Source organism: Ptychodera flava, chromosome 4, assembly GCF_041260155.1.
Source record: "Ptychodera flava strain L36383 chromosome 4, AS_Pfla_20210202, whole genome shotgun sequence".
NCBI lineage: Eukaryota > Metazoa > Hemichordata > Enteropneusta > Ptychoderidae > Ptychodera > Ptychodera flava.
This window is the reverse complement of record NC_091931.1, coordinates 35,746,923-35,765,489: the sequence shown is the minus strand read 5'-3', so window position 1 is coordinate 35,765,489 and position 18,567 is coordinate 35,746,923. Positions and strand designations below refer to the sequence as shown.

General features: G+C 38.6%; 2 protein-coding genes across 2 annotated transcripts in view; one reads left to right on the top strand and one right to left on the bottom strand.

Annotated features, from left to right (window-relative positions):
* Positions 1–7,569, top strand: part of LOC139132258 (gamma-aminobutyric acid type B receptor subunit 2-like) — a 38,355-nt gene extending 30,786 nt beyond the window's left edge. The window contains exon 16 of the mRNA XM_070698647.1: positions 6,104–7,569. Coding sequence (XP_070554748.1) covers positions 6,104–6,271 — 168 coding nt within the window. The 3' untranslated portion in view covers positions 6,272–7,569. The remainder of the gene's footprint in view (positions 1–6,103) is intronic.
* Positions 7,570–8,414: 845 nt separating this feature from the next.
* Positions 8,415–17,832, bottom strand: LOC139130503 (acid-sensing ion channel 1C-like). Its single transcript, XM_070696281.1, has 8 exons — positions 17,352–17,832; positions 13,672–14,227; positions 13,146–13,244; positions 11,216–11,363; positions 9,980–10,036; positions 9,492–9,633; positions 9,210–9,301; positions 8,415–8,776 (listed from the first exon to the last, which is right to left on the bottom strand). Exons 1-8 carry the CDS (start codon positions 17,732–17,734, stop codon positions 8,637–8,639), a joined length of 1,617 nt encoding a protein of 538 aa, XP_070552382.1. The 5' UTR covers positions 17,735–17,832; the 3' UTR covers positions 8,415–8,636.
* Positions 17,833–18,567: the final 735 nt, after the last annotated feature.

Genomic DNA, 18,567 nt, shown 5'->3' with positions numbered 1-18,567 from the left:
GAACTGTAAATCTGGACTTCCGCAACAGACTTTTGGGTTGAATATTTGGATCCCCCAGGACAATGACAGAAAACACCTGAATATATTAATGACGTCATGTGACGTCGCTATGACGCGCTGTGACGTCTCGTGTTGTATGGCAAAGTTGGTCACTTTAATGATGGGTTGGCTGCCATGAACCACATTCTGGCACGGTCAATTGGAAGTAAAATCAGAGTCGATAACATAACATAGAATCAGCTTCACATAAGTAAAGTAAATGCAATGGACTCTAAATCACGCGTGGTAAGTTTCAACTCAAAAGTGTCTTCATTTGAATCAGATGCTGCATGCTGTGGGCCCGTTTCAAAAATGGTTCGCCCCAACCAAGCCCCCAAAACACGGAATATCCCCCGACACGAATGCGTTCAGCTCAAAAAGCAAGACGAATGCAGAGTCATCAAATGAGTTGAGCTTCAAAGGTAATCTAGGGAGCATGATTCAAACGAGTCGCGGCGCAAAGCGAATGCATTTCACAAGTCGCATTGAGTTTCATGAAAGTTGGATAGGTTGGCGACAATATTGGATGGAATTTGGCGAGAGCCGAATGAAGTCGGCTAGAGTTGGGTCGCATTGGGCGAGAGCCGAATGAAGTCGGCCAGAGTTAGGTCGCATTAAGCGAGAGCCGAATGAAGTCGGCCAGAGTTGGGTCGCATTGAGCGAGAGCCGAATGAAGTCGGCCAGAGTTGGGTCGCATTGAGCGAGAGCCGAATGAAGTCGGCCAGAGTTGGGTCGCATTGAGCGAGAGCCGAATGAAGTCGGCCAGAGTTGGGTCGCATTGAGCGAGAGCCGAATGAAGTTTGGCTCAAAATGTAAGGTGTTAATTTTGGCATGGATTACGCGCCATAGTCACCGCTACATCCAGTGTGCGAAATTAAGAGAAAATAGCTTCAGGTCATAAGGACCTGCACCAAGCCAAAGCTTCAGGTCCTTACAGAAAACTGCCGGTCCTCAATAAATGCAGTTGTTAACGACCATTAAAGTCAACACTCTCTCCACTAATACTATGCTTTTGAATGTTGTAATATTTAATTTTTCATGTCCTTTTATCAATAGAGTCAGTAAGTATTCACTCCAAAAGACTATTGTTCACATAGATTGCAGAATAGTGTAAGTGAATGAATCATTCATCTACATTATCTGGAATCTGAAAAAGATCACAGCCCTCATCTCCCTCACTGTCATGCGCACACATTTATCAATGTTTTCCACCATTGGGGGATATGGAACTAACAGAAGAATTTGACATTTTTTCTAGCCATGTCAAATCCCCAACTCTCGGACTATAAAATGATGTCAAACACCCAGGGGCCGGGGAATACAGGCTCATGCACTGGCTACATGTGGATGATGAAAGCGAGACAGTTTGTCACTCATGACTTTCTATGAAGGATGATGTTCTCTACATGACTGTATACAATTGTACACTACACCGGGGCATGTGATATTGTCATTTGAAAATGGTTGGCGAGCTGAAAATCACTTCTGAAATTTAATAGCCAACGCGAGTGGGAGAAGAGTGAGTAAATAGCTTAGTATCCTGAAATAGTCATGAGTGAGGGGAGTGTATGATAATTTTTTTATGTAAACATTGATCACTACGTCTTTTTTATTGAAATGTAAAACAGAAGGGAGAAAATAGTTGGTATGTATTTGATATGACGTATGGATTACTTTCAAAATTTTTCAAAAAATAAGTATGCTTGAATTTGACCTCTATTGTATTCATGAAGAAACAGGTGAAGTTATACTTTTTAATTAAAAGGACAAGTATCGTAACTTTTTCTCGATTATAGAAATTGCACACAAAATAAATGGCAAGCGTCGCCACTCGCGGAAATGAATGCATATTTTCTGATCGAAAAGGTTTGCCTGAGCGATTGTGGGTCTCATCGCCCTTTGAAAGCTTAAAGTTATTAAAATGACTCTGAAAAATTTGACAGACACTCTATACTGCTGAAAACCATCGCGACACGATCAGTTAATAATACCGTAAAATCTTAAAAGACGTATTTTTTTGCGACATTTAGGCCTACAGCCCAGGATGGCAGTGAGTTTTGCATGCCTGTCAAAAAACGATATACATCGAAACAATTTGAAGCCCTACTCTCGGCCTCTGAGAGTATACACGACGGATCGTGCAACTCGACAAAACTGTTATGATAAGGCAGCTCTGTTTTATAAAATGTACACTTGTTATCACGTCGATATATCGTGGTAACAGTCGGCCTTGTGAACTTTGGTTGAAGACCAACAAGCAAGCAAGATACATGTTCTAGCGGTCCTCAAACAAACGTAGCGAAACGTGAACTTTACTGTCGACTGCAGGTAGCACAATTGGGCTGTGACACAGATATGCTACCATTACCAGGGTTACACTCACGAGACAAGTATTATTATACATGTCATATTATATCGCATTGTTGCACCAAAATCAATCCATTCCATTGCTAGTATCTGCATGCACGGACGTAATTCATACTGATCTGAATGTAATCAGCTGCACCGTGCTATGCGCGTCGATCGGAGGGATTAGACTCTTCGTAAATGTAAAACGTCGCAAGACAAAAAAATACTATGTTGCGACATTGTCACCCCCCGGTCTGGCGTACCAATAGATCGAATTCCCCACTACCAGGACACGAAGTGCGATCAATATCCCCTGTTGCCCCGCACTCCCACGGTGGAAAACATTCATAGGTGCATGACATTCAAGTCTGAATCACATGATTCAAAGTCAGTCATCATCTGCATCTGTTACAGGTCTTGACGGAGAAATTTTCATCATTTATTCCAAATTCCAGTCGGTCATAAGGACCGACATGTTGCTAAAATCTTTCGGCCCGACGAGAAATCTGTCGGTCTCGGACCGTCGGACCGACGTTAATTTCGCACACTGGCTACGTCCCTTCAAGTTAAATTATTCAAACAAGGGCCGTACATTGTCATGCTCCTTAAACCAGAAAACTTCCCTGAACCATGAAGACTTCGATACAAGACATATATATCATACGCTGGTCAGCCTCTTTCAATTGCGAGGTCCATTCCCTGTAGAATCGCGAATGGTGGCGCAATATTTAGCGGTTTTGAAGCCAGAGAAGAGAACTCACATGAACCCCATATTACCCATACCTGTGGAGGACATCTCTAAAACTCCAACATATTTCCTGATGCGTTACTTTCTAGGGGATTTCTATGCGTCAAACTAAGTGAAGAGGGCGTTAATGCGAAATGATTTAGTGATACGTATAGGTAGTAATATGCCACAATGTTGTGATAGCCCGGCTTATCATTTCTTTCTATTATGACTGACTGTCGATGTCGAATCTGTCTATGGACGTCGCGCAAACTAGTTTATTCAGTTCCATCGAATTTATTATTAGAACTCAGTTTCAGCATAGACATTTGAAAAAAAGTCTTTATGATTTCAGTTTTAATTCATAGTCAAATACACGTCGTTTAATCAGTGACAGAATTCTTAGGTATTAACTTGCTAGCGTTCAGCATGTGTTTTTTTCCTTTGATAGTTTAATACTTTCGTTCACGTAATGTCTCTTCTCCGAACCGAGAACATCAGTTATTTTATAACTGAGCCAATAATCGGATTGGTATTTTCACAAAACCGAGATGACAAAATGTTTTAACCGAAGCACTTACGTATATATTCACGTTACGAGACAATTGAATTTAAACTGAAGTCTGAATATAAAAACGATCTCTTTGTGGTTGCACAAAAAATTCATGTAAGGACTTAATAAAATCGCCTTATTTCCCTTTCTATACGTAACGTATCTCCAATTCATTTTATGGCGTTAATACCGTTGTTTCGTGGCCTGTCTCTGAGATTATTAAATTCTTTAGAAGGAAGATGACATGACCCCTAGGAGAATTGACAAGTTTTGATTTTTCATTTTCGCAATAATAGATTTGAACAAAGTCCATGACAGTACATTTCTTCTTTTTTTGAACAACACATCAATATTTATGTATACTTCTTGATAGGTATGTTTGTTGACGGGCTCATTGTGGTCCTAGACTCCGGTTTTACTCTTCATAATCTCGTGTTGTCACCAGAAATGGAACAAGCTACTTTTCTCACATTGTCTCTAAGACGAGTGTATTGCAGTGCAAAGATCAGCCAGTCTATCTTGTAAAAACGTCAGTCTTGTGAAAACAGTCCTGGCAGTCGATCTGCAACTGTTCCTCATATCGTTTGAGGGGGGGAGTGATAAAGGGAAAATCCTGTGGCGGGAGAGGGCGATGGGTAGCTTTTCTAATGGCGAGAGGGTAGTGTAGGGTGATGAAGAGAGGGCAAACATGAAGTTTTCCAAGTGGGGAATTTGGGGAGGGAAATGCTACTGTGTGGAACGGGAAATACTAATATCGTAGTGCAGAGCTCGAAATTAACTTTTTTCCCTGGAAGTCCACTTGGGCTACCATTTTCTGAAGTTGGTAGCCCGGTGACAGTGGCTGGTAGCCCATGCATATTTTAGATCAGGGGTATCTTTAAACATTTTTTTAAACCCAGCAGGCCAAGTCAAGGGAAATATACAAGTTAAATGTTTCATGTTTAATATTGCTCAGGGCTCGAAATTATCTTTTTTTCCCTGGTAGTACACTTGGGCTACCATTTTCTGAAGTTGGTAGCCCGGTGACAGTGGCTGGTAGCCCATGCATATTTTAGATCAGGGGTATCTTTTTTCGTTAACCAGACAAGAAAACGCTATTTTACAAGATTCTGCCCATGACGTGAATTTTCTAGTCTTTTGATGTGTATACTTGCACACCTTTAATACCCAAGGAAACAGGTATAGTGGACGATAGTGGGACTCAAAAGTTTTGTGACCTATTAACAACCCGTTTCACTTTCAGAGTTGTATGCAAATTTTAAAAGTCGCCATGACAACATGACAACAACACAGCCTTTTTAGCACTAAGACGTACTGTGGCAGGGCTAAAAATAGACCATGGCCTTTCTGTAGGGGGGAGGCATAATTTTCGTGTCATTATGATTGATATATAATTGATCAAAATGCAACGAGTGTGCGTTTTTATTGGCCATCGTTTCCTGTGCCTGTCATTCAAGCACGTCAGTTCAGATATTCAAACTTTGTTGCAAAGTTCCACCGCACATACGGCCGGTCGACTTCGTAATTTTCATAACAAAGTCATATTATGGCAAATTTCTGTGCCCCGCTGCGTTTGACTGCATTTATCTAGCTCGTCCCAAAGTGACGGACCAGACATGGCATGCCAAGTACTGACTGAATTTCAGGTCCCAGGTTTTGGTAGTCCGTGTGGGCTACCATTTCAGGAATTTTGGTAGCCCAGGAGAAAAGTTGGTAGTCTGTGGACGCGGGACTTCTGCTAATTTCGAGCCCCGTAGTGTGAGCAGTTGCCAATAAGTTTTACATCCTCTACATGTAAAAAAACAATTCTTACATTTTCTGCATATGACATGCTGCATCAGCAGGTCTAATGGATAGCTTACAGATTTCGACATAAACAGTCCCCATATTTACGTCAACTCGTATAGAAGAATTAAAACATTTAATCCCTCAGTGTACAGTATATTCTTACAGTACTCTGGATGAATGCTGATCATTGATGTGAAAATTGACAAATGACAAATTTGCTAAGTGTATTGGATTTTCAAGTTCTGCGTCTATTGTTTTTGATGCACGTCAAAATCTCAATAAAAATTGAAGCTAGAAAAATGGAACTAGAGCTCTAACACGTAGAATTGTAACAAATCTACCCGGTGTGAGCAAAGAGACTGGTAACTGTAGTAAGGCTAACCCGTTGTTCAGAATTGATACGACATGAAATGAGGGCGCACAACAATCACACTACGGTGATCAAAACGAAAACATGTTTCTGAAAGCAGCGCCATTAAATTTTTAGCGGTGACCACGATTAGTCTAGAGTGAGCGTCCCGCTGCCGATGATATTCTTGCCACTCCCACTGAATGATATATGCTCCGTTTTACGAATATATTTCCCCGTCTATTCGTTTCTTCATCTTGAATAAACCAAATTTAAATGTATGCATTTGCCATTCCAGGTGTTGGCTGTCAGACGAGGCGACGACGGTCTGGGCAGGACCGGATCCATCGGCGTCGCGGACTCGATGGCTAACGCCTCTAAGGTAACGTCCATGAACACTGTGACATCCAAAATGGAAACGCGACAAGATGACACTGATGCTGGCAGGAACTCCGTGAATGAATGAATCTCAATAAACACAGAAAACGTAATCTAACCATTATCTTTTCAACTTAAATATTAAAACGTACTGGTTTTTGCGAAGAAAATTACAAAGCAATAGAGCCAGGATAATATGCGTGCGCCTTTGAAGCGTAATTTGAATAAAATTTCGCAGGAATAAAGGTGAAGAAAGACTTTTTTCATGATTTTCCTTCAAAAGAGGTGGAAAATATAATTGTTGGACAGTTAAGTAGATGAGTTTAGTTTACCGTGTGGCGTTTTCCGGCGCCGAGTACCGTTACCCTGGACATATACAAAACTTGCCGTTACAAGTAACATGTCAATTTGTCGAAGTATTTACAATTGATGTTTTTACGTCATGATTTCTTACAGTGGATTAAGTAAGCCATTGTCAATTTTACTTCGTGTTTTGTTCCATAATAGTTCTTATCAATGTGCTTATGTATCGGAAGAAAAAAATCAATGACCTTTTCAAGACATTTTAAATTTTGATGTTTAAAAGTTATTCACTTGTTTCATATAAGTAGTTCCACTGTCTTGATAAAACTGTAAAATATAATGTTGATTGTTTTCCTGTTTGTAAAATCGCCTTCATAAATTTATAGAACATTTGTATTTATACTCCGCAGTGAAATCCGTGTACAACTATCTATTCCACCATGAGCAAGCCTTGTGGCAGTATGCTGTGTGAGACTAAACCAATGCTCGGTGATTTTTTCTGATCAAAGTGCCTGAGTAGAATCGGTTTTATTGATATAATTTCATGTGAATTCAAGAGTAAGTTTCGAATTTTGAAGCATAGGGTGTTCACGACCATAGGCCTCTGGCTGGGCTATCAATCAGATCTCATTGATGACAAAGACAGAACCACACTGTACTGTAACCTTACCGGTGTGAATAAATCAGCGCGTTGGCTATGCCAACGATAACACTACCGTTTCATTGCCAATTACACAATATCAGTACATGTGATTTTGTGCCGAATGATTACAATGTGATTCACACGAGGTTACAAAAAGGGTGAACGCATGAACGACTTGTGGCTGAATTGGTCCAAGTGAACATATCGTTTATTGTCTAATATTTTTAGTAACCTTAATTGACTACTTGTGAGTGCAATGTACATCTGGTCGCCATCATTTTGTTCTGGTGTCGTTTTGTGTTACTGTTCAACTCATCATGACCGAGTTTTATTGAATTGTAATCTAATAAATATCGCATATATTATCAATATTTTTGGTAACCTTCAATGACTATTTGTAAATGTGCTCGATATTAAATAAAAAGAGTTTCATTAAACCGTAATATTGATTAAGACGTTTGTCCAAAAAAATTGTCCAAATAGTTTGTAAAAAAGGATTTTTACTTCAAAGGTATTGCGCACACGTGCGTACTATGTATTGTTGGCATTTTTGGAAATTTTCATCATGTTTTATTTTCAGGCTTTACAACATTAACAACAAGATTCATCTTAAAAGGATGGTACAGGCCAAAAACATTCTCGTTGACAGCAATGGGAAATCCCAAAAACGTGCTTGTTCCTCATCACCTGCTTGCAATAATGTTGGCTAAACAATAACATCAGTTAGATATTTTAGTTGGAACGTTAATGCACTTCATCTTGAAAAGATGACATCTGCAGTATAGACGTGAATTCAATGGTGATTGATGATATACAGTGAAGACATGCGATATATATATATATATATATATATATATATATAGAAGGATAGATATAATTTACCAATTAAAACATTGATAATATCTACGATGATCTACAGTGAACATTAAGCTAAACGATATATATATATATATATATATATATATATATATATATATATATATATATATATATATATATATATACTCTCTTTACTCACTGCACAGCAGACCACACGATCAAAGTCTGTATTTTTTGCAAAGACGGTTTTCAATACTAGAGTATCATCAATTCACTTTATATAATCGACATAATTTTTCAAGTTGTTTTTAATGCTTTTCTTGCTCGACAACAATGATCGTTGTTGTAAGTGGATCTTTGGGCCAGTTAAATACGACTACGTACACTGTGTGTACGTTGATGCGATATCGTCTAGCCAACTGGTTTCAGAAAAAATAAAATAGTACAGAGACTCGCATCATAACCAACATCCAACATCGATTCCCTTTAATACAGTTGCAATTTGGACAAATCTGCAAAATACACAGGAACACAGTATCCGCGTCAGAGTCGAAAATTCAGTGGGTGCAAATGTGGTTTAATTTACAGGTAAACAAAGTAAGGTCGATACTAATGTTACGAAAGGGCAGTATTTGGTAATAAACAGATTGTTACTTCCTGGCGAAATCGTATTGATTGAAGTTATTGTTCAGCGTTTTAAATTCGGACCAACGCCCCTCTGAAATCTGGTCATTTTCCTCCATATCCACATAAGGAAAAACTCTACGATTTCACACATTGTCAAAAGACTAGCTCCCAAACAGAGACCGAGTTCACCGCCACTGTCTCCTAAAATGAACAAGGAAATGAAAAGATAAAGAAACATATCATAACAAATTACGAAATTCAGTGAAATCAAACTATCAATTTTGTGGAACGTTGGCAGTTTAGAAACAGCTATAGTCTCTACTTCTTCAAGGGGCAGTCATGTAAACCTTTTGCAAAGCCGATCTGCAAAATAGAAATATCTTTGAACGGCTATTCTCACTTATAAGCAAAATTATTATCGAAAATTATATTTTTATTGCGTGATGATTAGTGTCGAAATATGTATTCCTTATAATAGCATTTTGTAAACATGATTGTTGGATCAATTGTATTTTGTTATTTCTAATCCGAATAAATGTGAAAATAAATACAACTTTTGAATGCACCACACTAAGTACACAGTGAAATAAAAACGATTATCGGTAATCACTGGCAAGACTTTTAAACATCTTACCAATCAAATCAGGAAAAGCGTATCCCTTTTCTTGGCGAATCTCTTCATAGCTGATCTCTTCGAAGTAAATCTTCAGATCCGCAATGTTTTCCCTGGAGAAAAAGAAAGTTAAATTGCCGTGACATAATCGATAAGTCACCTACTGTGAATCGGTTGGAAAATCGAACATTTTATCATATTGCTTAATTATCAATCTGGTTTTTATCATTGCTGAATCTGCCTTTTGATTGACAGATTTCATATGAGCGAACAAATGTGTAAATTAAGTTTAAACGTGTCTACCTTATATCATATTGTGTAAGATTCAGACGATCTTCTAGATCTTTGACGATGTGACGGCCCGGAAAACTGGCATAACTGACTCTGGTCTCATATCCTATGTTGGAACACGCCACAGGGCAGTCTTTGTCCGTGTGGAGAGTCTCTACAACGGAAAATATTGTAACATGAACAACAGGCTACTAATGTTTCTGTAGTGAAGTCAACTATTGCTCAAGGGTTTAACGGTGAACATGCTTCCAACAATTTTTCTGCATGGCACACTTTTGCGATCACACTTTTGGTACGGTCCTATTGGCGCAGCGGTTTAGGTCAGACCCACAGCTCGAGCGCTCTCATAGCAGTTCCATATAAAGTGCATTGGTCAAAAATCGCACGGCATATTTCAATTTAGGAATCAACTCATATTTCCTCAGCATTTATTATTGATTTGTTCGATATGGATGAAATTGCAATTTTTTCGGTAAAAAGTGTAATGGGAGAAAGGATACCTATCACTGGTACAGCGCATTTAACCGATTCGTTGTAATTGCATACCCGGGCACTACCTGCAAAAACAAAAGTAAGGGAATCCACTTCACTTCACTTGAAATTTTACATGAAATTCATTATTTTTGTCCGATATGACCACACAAGCTATGTGAGTATTACTAAGTTTTTCTACAAGCTATGCAGATGAGACATTTAATAGGAAATCCTTTACATTGCGGTGTTGGATAACAAACACATTATAGATACAATATTACTCAACAAGTCCATGCTATATGTAGAAAACCAATAAATCGTCATTGTGCCTATAACTGCCAACGGTAAAGGGATGGCCTTCTGTATGAAAAATTGAAAAAAAGTTACATTTTGCATATATTACAGTACATGTAGATAGAAGATTATAAATAATTACAATACCCGATTGTAAATCAAAAAGTTTCAAATAAAAAAGTTACAAATATGCACAATAGCATCAATGGTGCGATTAATGTGACGTCGTATTAACTAATTTGAAATTAAAAAAAATTAAATATCACAGTCTGCAGAATCTAACTGTGCTTGTTTTGGACATATAACATTACGGTTTATTTCAGTACAGCTAGCAATGTGAAGGTAATATCTGATAGGTAGTTTGTCATAATTTACACCAACTTAAGGAGTCTAAAACCAGAACATTTGTCTGCCCGATCAGCGGTTTGTGAATAATTAAATAAGAATAATGAGTTTCAGCCCAGCAAACCTATTGACACGCTGCACATTAGCCATGATGGTTCTGTATTAGAGAAAATGCGTGCATTTTGTTTTGCTACGCAATGCCATGGCGAATACAAGGTTAGTTTTATTAATTCAAGGATGGTAATGTGATCAGAAACGCTTGGTGTCTCAACAGATCATTAAACAACTTATGTTAAAACAATCAATGAACAAATGGTGAAGAATTGCTGGAAAGAAATTATTGGACACTGGAATGTGCTTTAGGACACACATGTGTTAAACTGGTATGCATGAATACCAAACTTGAAAGGTATTTGCATAAATGACCAGTATACATAGATATAGGAACGCCATCGATACATTCAAGCTTTTGTTATTTTCCATGAAAATGCAAAGCATCAATCAGGATAGCGTAAATTTTTGTTGGTATTATGTAAAAAAACGCCTTTGGTCGAAGAGTGCAATACCGGGGATATTGTTGCGTAGGAGGGAATCGCTATGACGGTGCGTTTCTGAACAATTACCTGGCATGTAAGGTTCCCTGCAGCCGCAATTTTCAACCACCGCGTTGGTGTTGAGCTCCCGCACGCAATTGGAATGTGTGTACACCTCAAAATATTCGAGTTTTTCGTTGGAGCACCTGGTGACGTATGGGGCTGGCAAGTTGTGCTCCTATGAGAAAAGAAATGCAAAAAAAATATTACAGCGTCGCCGCAGACCAGAAAACGTTTCAATGTTAACTCTCACACGACAAGGGAAGTAATGTCATTCTCTGAGTCTATTAAGACGGTACTATGTGTAGATACTAATCAGTAGGTTGTCACACACAAAGCTGACATATCACTGTAGAGTTTTCTATTGCCGAGCATTTTTTTTATAGTTTATCAGTCCCCCTTTTTTCTGTTTGTTTGTGGTGTATGAGCTCGAAATAAATAAATAAATAAAAAATAAATAATATCAAGAACGCTTTGTATATTCCTGAAAGCAGTTATAGCAATAGCTTTCAAAGTCAAGTCCCCATGCCTCAAGCTTTAAAGAATACATTATTTAGCTTTTAAGCAGAGGGGAAACGATCTTCCTTCTGACAGTTACCAGGTTTTATAATGCGACCATTATGCTACGGACATACATACAGTGGGAGGAAAGTGTCTTGGCTCACATAACATTATACCGAGGCACTTCTGTAACCACGAAAGATATTTACACGAAGGAGTTTTATTGAAATGTTTCTTTCAAGTGATTCCAAAGACAAAGGTCTTTTTAAGCCTAAATTAACGGCAACTTAAAAATTCGGATCGGATTCCTAGTGGACGTTGGCTTTCCCTGATAGTTCACTTTCAAACAACCAAGGGTCAAAGTTATCAATCATATTTGTCATAGGTCGCCAAGTTCAAATTCAAATTCGTTATTTCACTGCAAACATGTTCAGGAACATCTGCTCGGCAATAGAAAACTCTAGTTGACGACATGTGCTTACAGGTGATTCGTGCAAAGATCAACGGATACATCAATTTGAACAGAGCGTTTAAAATCTACCTTCCTGTCCTATGAGACATTTTTAATCTTGCTGCACATCAATCAGGCGTGACGCTGACGAAACCGTTTCAGGATTAAGTCTTCATGTGTACTAAACTCAGTGACACGCAATCCCTCTGCGGGTAATCGATCTCACGTGATGTGTCATCGCCTCAACTCTTAATTAATGTGCCACTAGCAGATAGCTATAGATAGAAGTCACATGGGATCTTACTATGACGCTCTAACAGGGTAACAAATTACTTTTGCAGGATATATTATCTATTAAAGAACCGTTCCGGTCGATATATTATACGTTCTAGCGTCTGCTTTAAAGTTATAAGACCAGAATCCTAGGGTAATTCCAGACGAGAAAGTTCATTGAACTCTGTTGAATCTTCAATTAAAGTATAACGCTTTGCTTAAAAGATTTCATCATATGGATTAAGGGCAGAACTAACATAACCTAAAAATAAGCTAAATATGAGATAGACAGGTTTTTGCTGCCCTTTATGTTCGAAAAAAAACACCCACTGAGTATACGTTCAGACTTGTAATAGTTGTTCGATTGTACTTTTTTTCCAAATAATCGCATCAGTGTAATGATGGTTAATAGTATTTGTGTTTGAACTTTACTCTGTTGAGTGTCAAAATCTATGATGAAGTTTAAAATCCTTTTTCTCAATGTCTTATGAAAAATCAGTAAAGAGTAGCTGTTCAATGGAGTGAACACTTATTTGATGATCTCAATACTGTTTCTTTTAGTCAATTTCACTTTTAGAAGTAGTCAGGCCAGGCGTCTTTAAATTCATTCCGGACTTCATTACATGGATGATCCTACTGATAATTTAGACGTTCATATGTCACTTTGAACATTAAGCTTAACTACTGTGATTAGAAATTACAGATTTCTTCATGTAAAACAGCATCGCAACATACCTGTATCATTTTCAAGCCAATCAGAGACTCAGTTCCAGGAGGAATGGCGAATCCAAAATTCCGTATCATCGGAACATCATTTTGTCGATGAGCCAGAATCTGAAAAGAACACGAGAAGTGATCATGGCGGGGTAAAAAACATTTGTCATTCACCATCTGAAAAAAATCATAAACTGCATTATATTACAAATCATCAAATGTGAAACGTAAGGGTTATCACATTTGACACATTAAACATGGATCTAATTGTGCTCTTCATCAGCACAATTTTGCGTCCATCGACTAGATACATGGGCAGGCTATAGTAGCGTTATGGAATATTGTCATAAATTACAAGACATTAGTTTTCGAAACTATATGAACCCAACCAAGAGTGCGGGTGATCGGAAAGTATTCAATTAAAATTAAAGAATATATAAGTGTATAGTTTAATAAATATATAAATAAATAATAAAGAAAAAGCAAAGGAGTGAGAGAAAAAGAGTCATGGCAGAGAGTTCAATAGTAAATAATTATATCAAAAAACCTTAAATCCCGCAGCAGAATTCTCGCTGTAGGTGTATTCGAATTGCTCTACGAAAAGTCTCAGCCTCAAGCCATGCTCACTTCCGCCGTTACTGATGTGCAAGACATTGTCTTCACTTTCCTTGCCACCATTGAATGTGTAACAGACACCGAAGTCGGTCAAAGTTAGCGTGAAATTGCTGGCATCGCATGGGATTTTGCTGCGACCGAACGTACATTGATAAATCATGTTCCATTTGTCATGGGCGGCCGATATTTCAAACCATGTACGATTTATTCTGAGAAAATCCTCGTCCAGTTCCACCGGGGGCTCGTCGTCACTAAAATTAAAAGTCGGGTATCGCTGGCGTACCCAGTCCTCGAATCGAGTTCCGTTGACGTAGGACTTCCGGTAGTGATTGTAGTTGCAGATGGTGATGGCGGGAAAACTGATTTCCGTTTTGTAGTTCATCGACACCACCGTCTTGACTGGAAAGGCGAGAAACTTTACCCAACACAGGTACAGGTATATACAACTTGATACTATCATTCCAATCATCAGGAGAGTCCAAAATATTCTGTTAAAGAAAATAATACCTGGACCACATCAGAAATAATTTCTAGCCCTGCACTATACATTGCTTTATATGTGGGCCTTTTACAAGAGAATTAACGGTACAGATAGGTTAAAATAATAGTTTTTTATTCCTGTGTTCTTCCCTTTGAATTCAAGTTACTGCAATTGATAATGATAAAGAAGTCCCGTACAGTCATTGTTTACTCATACCGTCCACATGCAATTTTGTGAATTTTCCTGTAGTGAAATCGTGGCCATTCGCATCTTATGCAGTAGCATCACTGGTGTATTAGCAACTACTATAGCGTAGTGGCAGTAATAATAATGGAAGTGTCAGTGAATGAATGCTAAGTCAAGTCGCTGGCATATCTCGCCCTGTGCACCTCAGTGCTGTTCCAAGCTACAGTACCCCGTTTGACAGGTTTACGGTACTGCGCGAAATGCTGGCAATAGCCTCCCCTAGGGCTGTATACAGCAATTAAAAGACCATTAGCGTTGCGCTCGGAGATTACATGGTTAAAACCCCTACAGGGCCTTTCGATCATTCTTTGACACTATTCTACTTGACTACATGTATTTCCAGAAATGAGAATCAGATAAATTGACCAGTTTTTCATGTGACTCCTCATGCAGCAATACGTTATTTTCAAGCACGTCAGGAAAACGTGTTTATTTCTCATACTAGCAAAGCCACAATAGCGCTGAATAACGTAGAAGAAGGGACAATCGGGACATAAGATCATTTACACAAGAACCTGCACATGTGAAATAGCATGAATGCAAACAAACCTAACGTTGTGAACAAGTTAGCCTATCAAACTTCGTCAGTAAACACTTCATGAATGATGTATTGCAGACAAATACAACCATTTTCAGTAATAGAGCGCGAAGCCACTGCAGTGAACTGCAATAAAACTGCTTACACTAATTAGTTTCAGCTGTAGCCGTGGCCACTTTGGTGTTGAACAAGGTTACTTGATACAGACAAAAAATCTGCTTTTACAAAGGCAAAACTAGCTCTGTCTGAGGCTCGGGTTGTAAATGAGAGTTTACGATTGGCACCCTGTGTTCAAGATTAAGATACAATGTAACATTACCATGCACTGGTCCATGTACAAATCTTTTTTATTTCAACTTCCAGAACTTCCCCAGACACACTGTCTGCATTGGATATATGTTGTCGACTTTGCCAGCTGGCTACAGCTAAAGCTAATTAGTGTGAGCAGTTTTATTGCAGTTCTCTGCAGTGGCTTCGCTGTGTAATACTAAAACTGGTTGTAAATAGAAAATCCACGATTTCGCCATTAATATGTCTACTTTCACCAGATGCTTCGCTTATCTCTCGGGGCGATCAAAGTCAAGGATGACGAAGTAAAACTGAACCATCATATGTACAACCTCCTTTCATTCCCTCTTGCCCTCAAACTTGATAAGCATACCGCAGCTCGATGGCTAATATTAGATGGTTAGAATGAATTTAACGAAATGTTTTCGTAACAATATATTGATGTCAAGATTAAATGGGGTGACATATGAAGAAAAAATGTAATCTAAAGACACGTTCGTACATTAATTATGAATACTTATTTTTTGAATAACAACAATTGTAGCAGGAATTGCTGGTGTAGCATGTTTGGAAAGTAATCTTGCCCACACAAAGCGGAGAGGGGGGGAGTCTGTATGCCACCACACAGTCTTGTCACTAAAATAGAAAACAGGTGGACATACATCGTTAGCCAGTGACAACAATTCGTTCCCTCTGTTTCGCCTGACTGTGTGCATCTGGAGATGCGATGTAAAACTTTCGGGTTTTTTTCAAATCTGATTCATGTTCCAGAAAACGCTTTTTATCCTCTTTACATGTTTCCCTAAGATTTATCAAATAAGATTACATCGAAAGATCTCTGAATCAATTGCAAAAGATGGAAATATTCAAAAGATTTTAATGTCCACTAAATACGGACATGAAGTGTGATGTTAGTGTGAATTCGTGCTGCCATCGAATCCATGGGAATTAAAATAATACATCAGGTTGACGAAGCACACACAGAAGATCAATAAATCATATTTGATGAAAGAGCACAAGTGGTTTTTGCCGTCGATGGGACGGTGACGATACCAAGACAAGTATTTGTTCACTGTCAGTCCACACATGTGTTCGAGATCGTTTAAGAGATGCTGAGTGTACGCGTCTTGTCTTGAGTTGAAATCAGTCCGAAGAAACAAAAATAAAGTTACACTTTAAGCAGGTAGAATGCTCCTTCTAGACAGATATTCGGACTCTCAAATTGACAGTAGACTTTGACAGTATGTTGCTTGTGAGGATCCATCTTCAATCTTGTGGATTAGGTAAAGTTTCACCGTCTTGTCTTGTGAAAATCGAAAATTTCTTTTCCTCTATATAGTTAACATAGAGCTAGTGATCATATTAAATTTTAAATTTGGTAAAGTTTGGCTTGTACCTAATCGTACATTGTGACGCTAGATTTATATTCTTGATTTTGAAAGAGAGTGATTGAATTTTTTCTTCTAGGGCAGTTAGAGCGAAATAACCTGTCCTTTTCGTTCTTGTTGTTCCCCCACATATTCGTTCGTCATGTACGGGAATTTGGCATTTGCATTCGACAAAAGCAATTCCCTCTTTCCTAAGGGTAAGTTTATTAATCAACATGATTTTCGGCATCACAAATGTCTAATCGTGTTTTTAGCGTCTTATTATGAAGCGTCTCATGAGAAAATCATCAACTAGAGTATAACCAAACAGACAGACGCAACAAAACTAGCTCCATGATGATATATCCCGATATCTCTTTGCCGAATAACAACAGATCTATCAAGGCTGTAATTTATTGCAACGAGATATAATTAGCAGCCAGTAGGATAATACGATACTGATTCGTGTTACATGAAAATATGGCCTATTTATTTCCCTGTATTAGCTTACACTTTATAACACCACCACATGAAATATAAGGAGTATCACATGGCAAAACCAATAAATATCATGATCCAAAATGTCAAAGGAGCTAAGATATAACACGACAATGAACTAACGTTGTTTTACCGATATTGTGACTCTGACGTGTTGATAACTTCACATATGAACCAAAAAAACTTTTACTCACCTCCTGGAAGTACCGACATGAGGTCCAACTGCATAGCGGAGTCCGTGAAGTGTCGTGTCCTCGGAAAATTGTCGGAATCGCTCGGAGTAAAAAGTCCTGCAACAGCAACAGTCATCGCACGTGTCTTTTTGACCGACACTCCTGGAATCACTCTCCCTGTCTCCTTTCTTTTCCTCTTCTTTGATGACCTCTACTTTGCTGTGGTATCCTCGGTCGCGGAATGAAGTCACAGCGAACGACTTGCGGGTCTTGGGTTTTGCCAACGTCGCCGTTGCCACTGGCTGCAAGTCGAACTGAAGAGCCCCGTCGCTGTAGCGGTCGCAATAGACCGTAGACGACATGGTGGAAGACAGGTCCGGTCTCACCGTCTCTTTGAACGACATAGTTACGACTTGGAGTTTTCTCACTGGCAAAACAGTCTACGCAAGCTGGTGAGCGACAGATATTTGTGGCACGCTATCCACACCCATGATGCACTGATTCACGTGAAATGAAAGTGACCTGATGATAACGCCAAACGAATACGTTTCAAGTCAAATGACGTCATCTGTGGTGGAAAGATCACACGTAAAAATCACCTCTTCTCAACAGCGCCTACATTTATTGCAGATATATGTAACAGTCAATATTTAACCTTAATAAACCATAAAATGATACATATTTTATGACCCTGAGCAAACTGAGAGCGACTCTCCTCGTTTACTGCAATTTATATATGATTTACTTTCAGTCTTCTTTTACGACTTATAAATTTGGAATAATCGATCTGAGTAAGGCTTTATTTGATTAACAAGACCTCCGGCAAGCCGTTTAAAGGCCTTGCATTATGTCTATATGAACCATTTATGCCATAAACGAACAAAATTTACCTTTTCGATATTGTAACAACCGAGACTACTCGTATATTTTCGAACATCGGGGTAAACGTCCTCAAAGGAAACAATATAGACATCTTTTTGCTGTATTAATCATATCAGAATTTGATGAATTGATATCTACATATGAAAACAAGCAGCCTGCGTGTTTTAGTCTCTCCCTGCTGAGGTCGATAAACTATCGCGAGATCGACCAACGAGACTTCAGGCGCTGGTGAGAGGATTGCGATTCGTGTACCACGGACATATGCAAATTTTGAAAATAATAGAATTTAAACTTTTTGTGTTCAGCAGTTGACAAAGGCAAAAATTTAAAATTGTTTATAGCCATCGAGCGAGCG

Bases quoted from the DNA above. Each gene is read 5' to 3' on its own strand.
- LOC139130503 (XM_070696281.1), bottom strand. From the start codon at position 17,734: ATGTCGTTCAAAGAGACGGTGAGACCGGACCTGTCTTCCACCATGTCG. The intron at 11,364-13,145 runs GTATGTTGCGAT...CTTTTCTCATAG, and splicing joins TTGGCTTGAAAATGATACAG to GAGCACAACTTGCCAGCCCC. The intron at 9,634-9,979 runs GTATCCTTTCTC...TTTCCGTTGTAG, and splicing joins ATGCGCTGTACCAGTGATAG to AGACTCTCCACACGGACAAA.